This window comes from Daktulosphaira vitifoliae, unplaced genomic scaffold (assembly GCF_025091365.1).
Source record: "Daktulosphaira vitifoliae isolate Bord-2020 unplaced genomic scaffold, ASM2509136v1 Scaffold_2, whole genome shotgun sequence".
NCBI lineage: Eukaryota > Metazoa > Arthropoda > Insecta > Hemiptera > Phylloxeridae > Daktulosphaira > Daktulosphaira vitifoliae.
Genome location: NW_026099573.1, coordinates 24539018 through 24555583, shown reverse-complemented (window position 1 = coordinate 24555583; position 16566 = coordinate 24539018). Strand labels below are relative to the sequence as shown.

The 16566-nt window shown below is 25.7% G+C and overlaps 2 protein-coding genes across 4 annotated transcripts; one reads left to right on the top strand and one right to left on the bottom strand.

The window, feature by feature from the left end:
* Positions 1-993: 993 nt before the first annotated feature.
* LOC126898690 (uncharacterized) lies at positions 994-11320 on the bottom strand. 3 transcript variants are annotated; one of them, XM_050672975.1, is made up of 3 exons: positions 10935-11053; positions 3317-3675; positions 994-1278 (listed from the first exon to the last, which is right to left on the bottom strand). In XM_050672975.1, exons 1-3 carry the CDS (start codon positions 10954-10956, stop codon positions 1273-1275), a joined length of 387 nt encoding a protein of 128 aa, XP_050528932.1. In that variant the 5' UTR covers positions 10957-11053; the 3' UTR covers positions 994-1272. The 3 variants fall into 3 exon arrangements, 2 of the variants coding, with proteins under 2 accessions (XP_050528932.1, XP_050528931.1); XR_007702355.1 differs by lacking the exons at positions 994-1278; positions 10935-11053 and adding an exon at positions 11056-11320 and having other exon boundaries at positions 2983-3675; XM_050672974.1 differs by lacking the exon at positions 994-1278 and having other exon boundaries at positions 2983-3675.
* A 1112-nt stretch (positions 11321-12432) lies between these two features.
* On the top strand, positions 12433-14576 carry LOC126898586 (uncharacterized). Its single transcript, XM_050672796.1, has 7 exons — positions 12433-12618; positions 12690-12902; positions 13216-13323; positions 13423-13611; positions 13677-13889; positions 13970-14158; positions 14219-14576. The coding sequence occupies exons 1-7, from the start codon at positions 12535-12537 to the stop codon at positions 14462-14464; spliced, it is 1242 nt and encodes a 413-aa protein (XP_050528753.1). The 5' UTR covers positions 12433-12534; the 3' UTR covers positions 14465-14576.
* Positions 14577-16566: the final 1990 nt, after the last annotated feature.

Sequence of the window (16566 nt, the reverse complement as noted above, 5' to 3'; positions counted from 1 at the left end):
CTAACAGTTATTATGTTAGTATACGCAATATGTATACATAATGTGTTATGTATAAAAGCAGATGTAATGGAATACTGTGCGATTGCAGTGAAAACATGCGTTGTCAATGATAGCTTGTGCCATCAACTCATTAATCACGTAATAATTATCACAACATTAGTAAATTTATAAATGCATATTTAGCGTAATTAACATATTTAATGTATAAATAAAAGAACGCAAAATTCCTAAATCCGCTTTTCCAAAAATAATGTAATATATTTATATAATTTTTGGCTTCGATGTAAAGCTGAGAAGGTTGGTAAGCTTTTTTTTTTTTGTATCTGTCCAAAAAAACTTATCAGTTTTTACTTTAAATAGTTCTGTTAATTCATACTAGTGGTGTAATATTATTAAACATTATAAAATATACTTTTAAAATGTATTTGAAATATGTAATAAAATACCTCAATCCAACTACGTTGTCGGTACAACAATGACAAATTCTACTAAAATTAAAATAATTATACACATTTTTTAGTTTTTGTCGGTTCAATAAAATCAATAATGAATTTGATAGATAATTAAGCTCAATATAACCTGCTCGATTAAGGGTTCATTTTCATTCGTTCAAGATTATACCGTATTTAGGATTCGTTTTATTTATCGATCTCTCTTATTATTATTATTATATTATATTATATTATTAATGATGTCATAGAAAACTTTTTAAATGATGCAGATATAAAATAATGAGTTATACTCACTTAATATAATTGTTATACATTCGCATGTTAAAAAAAATAAGACATTAAAACTCATTAGCCTTAAAAAAATTCATTCATAAAAACGTAAAACTTTAGTTAAATGAATAACACAACTCATCCATATTGATTAAATGTAATTTCTTTTTTGACATTGCTAGAATAATTTTTATTTGATATCATGATTTTATAATTTTTTCTTTCTAATAAATCAACTTTATTCTCAATAAAATAAATATAACTGAATCAGTGCTAAACCATTTATATTATATTACAAACAAATATTTTAATTATATAGAATTACATTCAGTACTTGATAACATTTTCTTGGACACTAGAAGATAGTTCACCTGCAAATTTTTTAATTCATTTAATTTTTTTTTACGTTCTTCATCTTGTTTCTTTCTTATAAAGCACTCTTCTTTATATTTTTGCATTCTATCGTGGTTCTGTGTTTTTAACAATTTTATCAAATCAGATGATCTTGATTGAATCTGTTTAGTTAGTTTTTCATCTATCACAGGTTGGCTTATTTCTATCAATGTAAATTAGTCTATTAAACGTTGTGCCAAATAAAAATAATTGAAACATCAATAACAAAATTATCATACGTTTTTGGTTCATAATTACTTTATAAACTTATATATACTTTTATATATAAATATATAAGACTAGTAACTTAACAAGAAAGTATTCTTTCAATAGAATCATTTGATTAAAATAATTTTATTAACTATAACTACATGACTACGCTAATTTAAAGTATTATATACAGGGTGTTCAGTAAATAAGGAAACGAATTTCTATTGTACTCATTGTTTGTAACAATTTAATTGTTTCCTAACTTACTGAACACACTGTATATTTTTATACAGCCAGTATTTCCTATTAATTTTTATAACTGAAATTTTGATTTAAGGTGAATTTTTAATATTATAGTGTGATATTTGAACAAATCTATAAAGTAAGTATAACAAATTTAACAAAATTTAATGCTAGGGACTTAAAAAAATAGGCAAACGTTTTATCCACTATATAGATAGTAAGTAAGGAAACTGATTTCTATAGTTCTCATTGTTTGTAACAATTTACCTGTTTCCTTATTTACTGAACACTCTGTATTTAAAGAATTATAATACGTGAAAATTATCTCGTAAATTGACATATTGTAAACAATTTTAAGAGCAAAATTGTATTATTTTATTTTAGGCCAGTCAACGAAGAAGTAATTTTGTGAATGGCGAAAAAAATTCCCAGCCAAATTTTTTTTTTTTAATGTTTAATTAAGATATGTATAATGATATATTAAAGTCCTCATCGATTTGACTTGAGCTTTTTTTACAGCTTTACAAAAGTTCAAAAATAGGAGCTTTTTTAGTTTTTTCAAAAAATATTTAACTTACAAAAAAAAATTTCATACAAAAGTTATTTAAAAGACAATTTTAAGTAAAAAAGGTATCTTTTATTTTTTCATTTAAATAAATGTTTTTCGAGTTACATTACATTTAATATGAGTACTAAAATTTATTTTCCATTTTATCCTTACTTTTTATCATGTTATTCTTATATTAGACACAATGTTACAAATACATATATGTGTATGTGTGAGTTTATTTATTTATAATATCATTAAAGAGTAGTGTATATTAAGATACAACTGATAGAGTAGCTAATTGATTTGACGCTAAATTGTTTAAATCGAACCAACCAAACGCTAAATTGTACATTCCAAACAACAATTATTTTATGTCAATTGTCACCGGAATTTTTAGTAATCTTTTCTTCGCCTTAATCCCAACTACTTCGGGTAGGCCACCCTTCTCCTAAACTTCCACTGGACACGATTTCCCACATCATCTACGCTCACATCAACTATCCTTATATCACATTCAATTACATCCCTCCATCACTTTTTTAATTTTTTTGAAGGAAATCACTCTAAATTGAAAAATGTTCATCTTATTTCATAGTTTTCCCGAGAATTTTATATTTTTCAGTTTTTTTAAAGTTAATTTACATTATTTTTATAAGAATTTTACAATGTTTTTATATGAATTTTATAGTTCCTATAAGAATTTAATCAGATTTAAAAGATATTGCATAAATCTTACAAATATTTTATGGTGATTTATAAATTAATATTATGCCTCATGATACATAAACAAGAGAAAATTTAAAGACATTTAACTGTATAATATAATTTTAACTGACTTAAAAAATCAATAAATTTTACATGGCCAAAGAAGTCTACAATTTAATGAAATTTTCGACAATAAATTAATATGATGTGTACTAAATTACGAAAATCTTCATTGCTTAACATCATTTGGATTATTAGGTTAAATATTCTGTTTTTTGAATTCTACTATCATTGTATAGTTCAAATAGTACAATAAAAATAGTTTATAAATAAGTTAGTTTTTTACGACTAATTGATGACCATTGAATTTAACATTTAACATACATGCCTATTATTAGAGTTTACAAATATTTTAATACATTTTTTATTATACAAATATTATTTTTTCAAGAGTTTTTTTGGTTGTATCTTTGATTAATATTATTTTCTTTACCAAACCTTGGCAATGTAACGCATTTTTTTCTACATAAATAGTATTGATAAGTAAATCAGGCTCTTTACTGGTTCGACTTTTATATAGTTTGTATTGAATCCGATCTTCATATTTATAACTATTTATGCCAACGAGTGATTTCAAGTGATCCATTATGGTAGGAGTACAAAATGACATCACAAATGAGTTACTCATGAATGAACCTTGTCTTTTTGGGATGTAAACTTCGTGACATAATATATTTTTTACTATAACATCTTTGTTTACACTATTGCAAGATGGACCAATACCTACTATTTCGCTTTCGGTATTGGATGGTTGATTATCCCCCGCATTATCACCATTTTCTAATGCAATTTCTGAAAAATATACATTATAAATATATTAATAAATTGTATACTAAATATTATGTGGAGTGATCAGTAATTTTTCTATTAATTTCCATTTTCATAAACTTCTAATAAGAAATTTCTAACTTAGAATACTAGCTACACATAAAATTATTTATACATGATATATTTTTTTTATTTATCAAACAAATATTTTATAAAAAAAATTAAAAACATAGAAACTGTATATTTGGTAATTATATCTCCTCATTTTCCAATCAATTTATCATTAATAAATATAAATACTCTTACTAAATAATTTAAGGTTAATAATAAAATACAAGGAAAATAAATTTTTAATCAACTGTTAAATCAGTTATGAGCAGATAAAATGAGGATCAACCATAAAATTAACAATCTTCTATAATTAATTTAGACTAACGAAAGTTTTATTTCATACTTATAAAGTACAATAAAAATGTTTACAGAAACTAAAATTTAATTTTAAAATGTACTAAAATATTTACAAACAAAAGTATACCCATTTACTCATCAGATCCACATTAGAAACTTTTCTTTGTTCAAATTTATATAGATACACGCATTGATACGCAATGTTTACTCTACATATTTAATTATAGAGTTATTAATTTTTAAATTTTTACCAAGCAACGGCTAAAAATTTCTAATTAAACTATTCAATAATTTAGACAAACCAAATTTAGATCAACGACGAAGTCAATTATATTTTATTTGCGTTTCTTGACTATAGGTTATAATATAATATACATTATTATTTGTTTTATTTTTAACTTGTACATTTCTTATCATTAACGCTCAAATGCGAATATACTTTTATAACACTAATGTGAATTATCTGAATAATCTACTACAACAGATAATTTGATCCCGTCTTGTGGACTTTTAGACTTCAACACCTATAACTTTAAAAAGTAATACTCTTATATAAAGTTTATACTATAACTTTTAGAAACATGTCCATAAAACATAATTGAATTCGCGTTGAACATCTAGATTAATTTCAATTATAACTATTAAAAATATTTAAATTTCAGCGTTAATGATGAGATATGTAGATTGTAAAAATTAAAAAATGAAGCATATAAAGGGTATATAGATGGAACTCAAATTTCACCTTTATTATTTTTAAGGTCATTCAAATAAAACTAGGGTGTATAAACTTCAAATTGTTAAAGTAAAAAATTAAGGACCATCCTACTACATTAGTATGAACACCCATCCGAGTTACAAACGCACTCTGTTTATTAAATCGCTTGTTATTCAATGAGTTATTGTTCTCAATGTAAAAAATATTTGTATAATTTAGCAAATCTGATGAATTAATTATAAATTGTAGATGATCCATCAACATTTTTATAAGAAATGGACTAATAAATGGCTATAATTATTAAAAAATAAAAATAATTAATATTAAAACTTTTTTATTATTGTTGTGAAATAATAAAAACATACTTTAAATGTAATCTAAAAAGACAATAACTATTAATAAAAAAAAATTCAACAAATTTAAAGTTGTGTCAAAAATTGTATGTATTGTCAGTTGTGTCTGAGACAGCTTGTATGTATAAACTATTATTGGCCACTTTATTTCTTGATTAGAAATTATCGAGTGTTGAGGTATTCTCAAAAATGTCTAGTTAAAAAAACGGAACATTAACTATTTGTTCAACTCAAAGTTATAATCATTCAATATATTCTAAATCACTGCGTAATTAATAGCTGTTGACAGTATCCATTTATTTAGTAGATATATATCTTATTTAAATCTTATGGTATTCAGTTAAAAAATTACTTGGCTTAACAATTTTTCTATGTAATTATTTTATAATCTAATCAATAATTGTCGTATCTAAGTACTAAGATTATGAATAACTTTTAGCATTTAATTAAAGTATATTTAATACTCAATATTAATATCAAGACTTGAATAAAAATGAAATTTTTATAAATTTTTCTGTCAGTAAAATTGAAAATTTTTAAAGTTAATTTAAATGTTAAAATTATGCTATAAATAGATACATTCAAATTGTAAATTTCTATATTCGCAATACAAGTTATAAATTCAAAAAATGTCTTCAAATATGACTTCATTAAAGAATGCAAAGCATTTCATTTCTGTTAGTAAATTTTATATAAGCTTTAATTGCTTTGTAAGTGTATGTCACTAATTTTTTTTATTTTCTTCTAGATTTCAAGGGGAATTTTCAAAAAGCGGGTTCATTTAATTCGTAACGATCATAAACAGACCTACGTGACAAACAATAACCTAGTTGTTGATTTAATTAAAAATTGCTCAAAAAAAAATCCTAAAATTGAAAATATTGAACAATCAATGGTGTTTCCAACACAAGAAATATACAAACTACAAAATTTTAATTTCCCATTAAAATCAAATTTCAATAGTGGTTATAAATCGAAAAATGCTAGGAATATGTATAAAAAAGAATTTAAAACGAATAAAGTATCTGAATCGCCAAAAAATCGAACAATCCAATTTATTAAAAAAAAACCGAAGAAATCAAACGATAGAAATAATGTTGATTTGAGCGATTTAAATAGGCCACACAACGTGAACGTAAGTGAAAATCCAAAACATGATAACTATATATTTTCAAACACAGCGAAAAAATACAATACACTAACAAATGTTTTAAACAAAACCGATTCTCCAAAATCTCACAAATTAAAATGCAATTTATCATATCATCAAAATAGCGAAAAGATTAATAACAATTATTTTTTACTTCAGTTTCCAAAAAGTAGCAAACTAAAAACTATAAATAAATCTGAAATTGGACAGTCGTTTAAGTTTAAAAAATGTTATGGTGTAAATTGTATGAATAAATCACCAATTTCTCCAAACTTTAGAAATAAACTAAAAACTGATAAACATATTAATCCTTTAAATGTTCCAAAAAAACGCCAATTTCCAACATTTAAAACATGTAATCGACTGAACAATAATTCAAAAGTTAAAGGAAAGATTTTAAAATGTTGGGTACCAGTTCAGCCAAAGCAGCAAAAGGTAATAATTGTTAAATGTAGTAATATCAACAACATCTTTAAACCAACAAAAAATGTTCAGACTAAATTGTCAAGTAAATCATATAGCGTAAATAACCGAAAAGTGATGAATAATAGATATGATGTCCATAAAACATTTGAAAAATTATTAAGTTCATCTAATAGTAATAATAGGACAAATATTTCTAAAGATCAATCCAAACCTTATTCAAATATATATCAATTAAACCATTCTAAAAACAATGAACATTTATTGCATCAGTTCCCCGAAATTCTTAAAAAAAAAAAATTAAAAATCATTACACAAGACCATGTAAAACAAGCTTTCAAGTTTAAAAAACAAATGAAATTCAATTTCTTAAACGACAAAAAATATTACAATAAAATCACGGACTTAAGTACTTTGAAAAATTTGCCAAATAACATTACCAAATCCAATGTACCAAGTACTAAAATGACTAATATTTCTATGTATAAAAAAAATTCAACGAACTGTATTAAAAATATTCACCACCAAAATGAAAATAATAATAATCAGTTTTCAGAAAAATTTAAAAAAAAGACGATACTCACCATAACACAAGGAAAAGTTAAACCAGCTTTCATGTGCAAAAATAATTCTCCATTGAATTCAACAACTATTTCATCTAATGTTAACGTACGTAATAGTATAAGAAATGAAAATTTTACTTTATCAGATTCGTCTAATTTGTACAGAGTCCATAAACGATTGTCAAGTGGATCACATTTATCCGGTCAAAAATCATCAAATTATAAGACTATGCCCAATTTTTCAATGAATGAAATTAAAAATTTATCAAAAAATGATGGACGAATTGTATTTCCAACCAAATCCAAAGAACCAATTGTAAAAATTATTGATAATAAAAGAAATAAACAAAACAAAAACGATATTTTTCCTATTTTTATATCACAACACACCAACTTAACGACTGAACTTAGCGAAAGATGCACTCCATCAAATATTTCTAAGTTTTATGGACTACCCACTAAGCTTACAAATATCACCGGTTCACACTTATATGATACTAGTTTTAAGTTTAATAATAAAAAGTTGGATAATGAATTCGTAGAAGTTGTAGGCTATCCAACAAAAAAAATCATTCTTAAGGAGACTGTTGAAAATTATTTCAGATTAAAAAAAAATTCTTACTTAAACTCTAATAATATATCACAAGTAATTAATGAACCTAAAAATATGAAAAAAGAAAATTTTATTTTATCAAATCTTCCTGAATACTGTGATCAACCTAAAAATAAAAGTAAACCAAAATCTTTAGATATTATTTTAGCAAGTTATACACCAAATATTTCAGTTAGTCAGCTTCCACGTATAAGAGGTACTGGTAAAATGTTATTATGTGGCGTACCATTCGTGGCAAAAGAATCAATTTTAAAGATTATTACAAGTAAATTATCTAACACCACCAATATACCACTTACGTATAAATGTCAGAACGTGATGATAAATAACTCGAACAGTGCTACATCCGATAGTTCATCATTAATAAATAAATCAACAGCAAGAACAATCTCACAGAAAGAAGTTGAGAGGTTTTATAAAAAAAAAATAAGTGAACTAATTGATACTTTAAAACGAATACAATATTCTAACGAAAAAAATGTCTTAAACAGTAAAACATTAACGAAATCAAATTTTCTAAGTTTGTATAAAGTTCCTAAAAAAATGTTTAAAACGCCTGAAACACAAATAAAAAATGACTTGATCTCAATTAGTTCAATACCAAATGAAAATCAAGGTGGTTTAAAAATAGGTATAAAAATATTAAACATAGATACTTCTCCACGGGTGTCTAGTGCTCCAAAAGTAAAATTAATCAACAATAAGCATGAACAGAAAATTGATAAAACTTCTCAAACAATCAATGGTATTGATATAAAACCTAATTCTTATACTATTAAAAAAGAAACAATACAAAATCCATTAGATAAATTTCACAAAAGTATAGAAACTATTAAAGAATTAAACAAATCTGATACAATGACAACAAAACCCAAAAAACTAAAACGCCATTACACCACTAAATTAGAAAGAAGTAAAAATGATAATTTCATTAGAAAAAAAATCAAAATAAATGATAAAGTGGTATTTTTAAAATGGAGGAAAAAGCCAATTTCTGAAAAAAGAGTCTGTGAACACAAAACAAACAGTATAAACAAAGAAAATTCTGCATTTAAAGAAGAAAAAGTTCTTATTGATTTACCTAATAAAGCAATCGAAACAAAAAAACAGGTCAATAATGAAGCTATTCTTGAAAAAGAACTGAACAGAATGCCTAATAATAATGAGATTATTCAAAGCAAAACATTAAAAAACAAAAAACCTAATAAATTTATAAAAAAAGCAACACTGAACCGATATATTAGACAGAACTACAAATATCTTATGGAAATGTATACCAAACGAATTGGAAAAATTAAATTCATAAAAAAACCAAATTCAAAACGCATAAAAATTGTTAAAATTCAAAACCAAGTTTTACAAGTTCTAAGTTCAATAAGGATAGTGATATCAAAAAAAAAAATTTCTAACGTGATTACTCAAATTAGACAGTATTTTAAAAATACACAAATCAAGAACAAGAAATCAAATTCTATGGCATTACCATCTAGTAATTTGAAATGGATTAGCTCAAATAAAATGCATCATCAAACTTCAATACCACATCAAGCCACAGTCTAAAATATTTATGATTTTTAACTATATTTAAAAAGAAATGACGTTATTAAGGTCGTATATAATACATTACTTCCCGTAATAATATATTTTGAAAAAATATACTGTCCATTTTAAATAATAAAATAAACAATTTTTTTAAAACACAATATACAATATAAATCACTAATTTATTGTTCTTTGATAAAACTGTGCGATTAGGAAAACATGAGAATGTCTCGCACTTAATGACACATAATATTGTAAGCTTACAATTTATTTTTACACCAAATCTAGATTAATTTATATTCTAATTTCCTAGCAATCATCTGTGAAACGTACAAATTTTTAATTTGTGTTTTTCAAAAAAAATATTTTATTGAAAAAACGTATAATATTACTAACTATGCAGTATTAATACTGAATATTGATTGTTTAAAATTTAAAACAACTATAAACGGCCTATCGAAACAAGCTAAAAATGAATATTATGGAAGAAACGGCAAAATCAAATATCGGAGACTCAAACAATAATAATTTTTTTTTCAAAAAATATACTATTGAATCAAACCGTATTAACTAACCATCAAACATATAACACTAGTAATACAGATATTACTGACTTAAATAGAATTATATTAATCGAGCATAGAAATACATTTTTAATAAATGTTAATGATAAAAAAATCACATTTTATTTTATATATAAATATAGTTAAAATAATAATTATGTTACGGAAAATTTTAAAAATTCCATACTTCGGTCTTTTTGTTTTGCTAATCACTTAATTTTAGAAAAGTATATTGCTATCAATGAGAGCCCAGGCCCACTTACCACTATGTCTAATGATATAAACAGTCATACTCACACCTCTCTAACAATCAATATTATATAATTATACATTAAAAAATTATATGTTATATTTCTATAAAATAACCAACCAAATTAATTTTACGATCATTAATAATAAAAATACATAAGAAACGTTTTTATTTTTTTAATTATTGTTTACATTAAAAGAGTATTAAATTTGAATAATTTAAAATGATGTAAGTGTTCCTACGTAACTGTGCAAAATATTACAAAATTATCCATTTTTTCCGAAAATTGTATGATTTTTTGCTTTACGGTCAGGTAACTTCAAGAAATTGAGATTTCGTATAGTTTTTCTTTTTTCATTTTAAAGAATATTGTATTAGTATTGAATTTTCAAAAATTTTACCATTGGCAAGGCAAAAGTTTGAAGTCTGATATTGTCAATATGAGGATACTATTTCATCGAATATGTTTCAAGTAAATGTACCGGTAAAATCAGGAGAGGATCCAGAAATTTTTTCAAGGGATGCCCAAAATATTTTTAGTGATCAAAATCAATTTTTTTACTTACTACACTATTCTAAATCGTTTGTTTTAAGTTGGTGATGATGGTAAAGAATAGGGCATGCGCTCTCTGTAATCCCTATTGGATGATATTGCATTGTATTATTGTAGCAAAATTGAAATAATTGATTTAATTAAACTAACCGAAATAAGATGTTAACTGCATGTTCAGTCTTTATTATTCATTAGATGACATAATAATAATTTATACACGCATATGTAAATAAGCTATGTATTTTAACATATTATCTCATTACTGTATTACCTAAAACAAAGATCCGATTAAAAATGTTTTTTTTTCGTTTAACGTTGTTGTGGGCTTAATGGGTGCGTATCGAAATTGAGTAGGCAACACCAAATATCACAAAATAGTTACGTCAAACCGTTTATTTGTCGCAAATGAAAGAAACAAAGAATAATCCAAAGCGGATATGATTAGTGTTGGACAGTTATGATAATGAAAATTCATTCAGAGTTGATAAAAAGTTGCTTAAACGTAGTGCGTCGGGCGGTACTCTCAAAGCGGTCCGTGTAGGGCGGCGTCATGAAGATGACTGCTTAGCTTATTCAACGCTGGCCGTTTGGTTGGACTTAACGCCACGACCATAACGAGTGAGTGATTGTGTGGTCAGGTTACCGCTGTGCGGTGACGGGTGACGACAATGCGGTGGCCGTGTCAACGTTAATAATGTTATCTTAATGCTTAAGAGTTTAAGACTTTAAGAGCTTATTGAGTTTAATATATAATATTGAATATATACGTCGAACGTTAAAATGGGTTCCAAACATAATTAACTGTTACAAACAACTTAAATGGGGAGCTAGTGACTAATTTTTTCTTGCATAGAACTTTTTATATATAACATATGGTAAGAATTCATTTTCGTTTTAATAAGAATTATTTTATGTTATAAATAGTATTATGTTTAATAATATTTTGTATTTATTGATATCGCATATTTTTAATTACGTTTTGACAAAATGTTTCGTCTTAAACGTTATTCAAGACAGTTAATACATTTATCACGCTCTATACACCCAAAGAAAAACCTCAATCAATTTTGATAGAGAAATTTTATCAAGGGTTTATGATAATGTTTTATTAATACGAACAAAATAATTATTCTTATGAATAATTATTGTTCAAGATAAGAAAAAAAATCATCATATTGATAAATATATCATAGATTCATTAGTAATGATATATTTATCAAATTGAACAATGAATTAATTATATAGATCGAGGTTTTTCTCTGGGTGTATATACATTTTACAAATGTAAATAGTTATACATTTTTTGTATAATACTTTTAATTATACTCCATAATAGTGTTTTAAACAATTTTAGTTGCCACGCATAGATTTTTTTTTAATAACAACGTTACTATGGTGCAACCGTAAATATTCTTTATAAAGAGTATTTTAGTTTTATACGTTTACTTATTTTTCAATGAAAGAATGTAAAAATCATACTAGCGAGTATACAAATATAAATCATTTAAAAATATATTGGAGCCATCAAGACACTTAAGTCATTACGTGCAGAATCCAAAATAAATATTCATACTAAAGGTATTGAAATCTTTTGTTACATCATTTTGGAATTTACTTAATTTTTTTTTTCAAAAACTAATTTGTTTGGATTGATATTGAATTTTTTATTAGCTAATTAATAATAATGACACAATTCATTTAAATCGATTTTTTTTTTTCTTATTATACTTAATTTCAGTAAATAATACAAATGGAGCAAATCGTAAAGCTTTTTGTTCACCAAAGCTATTTTATAGAAAACGATTTAGTAATTGATTATAACTTTGTAAAAGAGGTAATTGAAGGAGTTTCAATTAATATGCGTGGCTAAATTATATCTATATTATATACAAACATAACTTTTAGGCACAAACAAATGCTTCTTCGAAGGACTGGATCGTGTTAATACCGAAGGGTTGGACGGGTGTAGATGAACAAGTCGCATTTAAAAATATTATCATAGGTTGCGATGAAATCAACAAACCGATTAAGTCTATCATCTTTGAGAAGAAATGTTTTCAAAATATAGTAAAATGCAACAAAAAATATCAACTCATGTATATCGCTCAAAACTTAGAAGTGAGCGTACATTTTTTATTTCGAACCAAATTATCTATTATTGCAGAATAATGACCAATAAGAAAAGTTCTATAACAATATTTTGTAATTATCGTCTTAAGCAATATTGAATTCGCTGGTCCGGGGGAGGGCTAAATCTTAAATACACAAATGGATGGATAGTAAAAGCCATATACTCAACTAAAATGACAGATATTGTTTAGTTATTGTGTATTACACATGTATATATATATTTGGTTTGGGTTTATTACGAGTAATTTTTAACATATATGTGCGCAACATATGTATAATTATTAAATAATTTTAATGATAGATATTGGGTCGAAGCGAATATTTTACATTTTACCATCAAAATACTGCTTGTTATTGTGTCACATCAACTGGAAAGTCTGTGGACGAAGATAAAACAAAAAGATTACACGTTAGTATTTATTATTATCATTGGATTAATCTAATAAACTTGAATGAAAAAAACAGAAAACTTAACCGAAAAATTCATTTTGTCATAAATTTTATTTAGCCACAATCCGATCGCCGACCTATTCGTAGGCAATCACCAACGCCTCATGATTTTTACAAGAACAATTCACAAACGAGCTCAGTCATTAAAAGTGATAAACCAAAGTCCAAACGTTGGTCATCGAACTCTTGTAATGAATGCAAATCGCCAAACAACTTCAACGCACAAGAAAGCGCGTATCTTACAAAGGCAATCGTTTACACTCGATTGTGTTGTATGTGAAAACTTATGGATTTTATTATTTCGGTTTATAGATTCAAGACTTGACTAACGAGAAAGAGGCTCTGGAACAACATTTGTTGAAAGTAGAAAAAGATTTGGTGCAAACATTAGACGTGGTAAACAAGCAATTTATGTTAAACAGAGCGTTTTCCCAACAAAAAGAAAACGTTCAGAGATTTATTGACGATTTAGTTAAGGGTTTATTGAACGACGGTCGTATAACATTTTGGGCAAACGACCAAGAGGTAGAGAAGACAATATTAATAAATATAAATGCACGTAAACTGAAGCAGGTTCATTTTCAATTTCGTCTTCTATCTTTTAGTTTACCGTTGTTAGAGAAAATTTAGATAAGGATCTAGAATGTTCAGTCGGTGATAGTGACACAACTGCTTTGTTCAAATCGCAGGTATCATTTAGAGAAGCGTGTTTAAAAGCTATTATTAGTCAACAAGAACAAACCATTCGGCAACTAGTTAATAAGATTAAAGACTCTATTGATATATTCTTGAAAGTTTGTTCAGTACGAGACTATTGACTAATATTTAAATTTAATGTTTTCCACTTGTTTCAGACAAATGACCCATCTTCAAATTTAAATTCTCTATTGCCACAAACACCAGAAAACCAACTAAGTAGTATAGGTTACATGGATAGTTCAGGAACTACTTATTTTGCTACGCCTTATGTATCATCGAATTCTATCCCTAATGTGTGCACATTTGATAGAAATGAAAAAAATAAAGAAACAATAGAATCCCATGAAACTGATTCAAAAAAAGAAAATAAAGACTTGTCTAGTGAAATTGAAGTAAGATAGATATAATTACAACACGTAAAAATAACTAAACGAAAATAGCTAAATAGCTAAAGGAAGAAATTAAAATGTACAGATTATAATCGAGTGTTTTGTGTGAATAACTTGTTTAACTCTCCACCAGGTCAAATTTGAATGTACATGGTTAACTATACGTGTATAATTATAAATACAATTATATTCAGTACATATTATATTCACAGTAAATCATGGGCGTTATTGTAATGGTTTTTTGATAAATTTGTTGTATTAAATTTTCAGTGTAATAATTAATAATTATTATCAATTATAGTATAATATAATAGTAAAGCTACTATATTATTTCTTAGAATAATTTACAAGTATCCATCTCTGAAAAGGATAGTGATGAAAAAAAAGTATCTGAAGAGGAACTAGATATTTCTATTAAAGTGTCTGACCACATCTTACTTAATGATGATTGTTCTTCTGATAGTTGCAAACCTAAAGATGAAATTGAATCAAAATTAAATAACGTAGAGTTTCAATCTTTTGATTCTACTTCTGAAGAGATAAGTGAAAAATTGAATTAGGTAGGCGTAGAAAATATATAAAAATTGTTTTGTTACTATCAATTGACAAACTCTTTTTGCCAACTCTATTGAAAAAATATACTTTATAGGCGCCATACCTTAGACTGAAAAGAGAGTGTTCTACGGACAATGAGTTAGCAAGTGTCGGGCTGCATTGTATGCGTAGTATAACATTTTTTGACTAGTCAGTTTTTTTTCTTGACTGCTTTGTAAAATATCCCTCTAAAGTTGCCTTGTATAATGTGACCGACACTAATTTACTCATTGTCCGTCAGAGTGCTATCTTTTCATTCTGTGCACGGTGTTTATTCTATTTTTGGTATTAATTAAGAAAACGACCATAAAAGGCAAATACTCTGATAGCCGATCGTGAAAATTTTAATATAATAGCATTATTTATATTTATATGCTTAAAAATATTTTCTAATTATGTTTTTTGCAATGCTTTCTAAAATAATCTGAGGGAACTAGACGTAAAACATTACTTTCCCCGATTGTCTAATGCAGTTAATTTATAATAATAACAACATGTAAAACACATATAGTAAATATATAAAATGATAATTGACATTAATTACAAAAGTATCTTAAAAGCTCTAACTACATAGACTATCTGGTCTATATAGTTCCCTATCATTGGAGGGAACTAGACGTAACAAAATCTTAAAATTAATTAATTTAAAATTTAAATTACACAGCACGACTTTTAAACACTGGCACTGACAGTAAACTATGGACAACATAACCTCTTGTGGCTCGTATTTAGTGGTGCCTGCCGCTCATACTCATTGGGGCTGTCCCGAAGTTAAAAATTTAGGGTGATGAAAAATTTATTTTTTGCAAATTGAATAATTTTTTTTTTTTTTTTTTAGAATCCTCTTATATTAAAAAATTACCGATTAATTTTTGCATAATAGTAAGGTGTATGACGCCCCCTCTAGGGATGGCCTTACTACTTACTGCGACTTTATCTACTCCCCTAGAATTCCTCTTCGACATCATTTCGTTGCTCAATTACCTAACGTGCTCTAGCTTTCACAATCAGTAAACATTTTCTCCATCAGTGTAAATATTTCTAGTTTAACCGTAATCTTTCTATGCTTCACCATGGTAATTTCAACATTAAATATTAGATTTTAATTAAAAAATTTTTTGGTAAGCTATAATTTTTCAAGGAAATATTAATTGAAAAATGTATATTATGTAAATTAAAAATAAAATTATCATTGTGTCCGTGAGATGCAAAGAATCCTCTGCGATTTATATTTCCTTAGACAATTATAGTTTAAATTTAAAATAAAAATATAACGTATATACTATCTACAAAAATATTCAAAAATAACACTATTTTGTTATCATGAAATACATATTATGAATTAAATATTTTATTTGAAATAACTTATTTTGCCCGAACCAAGTAGTTAGAATTAAAGTAGTAAACGAGGAAAAAGATTTGAAATAACTTATTTAAATTTGTTTGTTTACTAACTTTTATTCTGTATTTTTTCAGATGTAATGGATACCTAATTTTTTTGAAGACGTTTCTTATTTGGC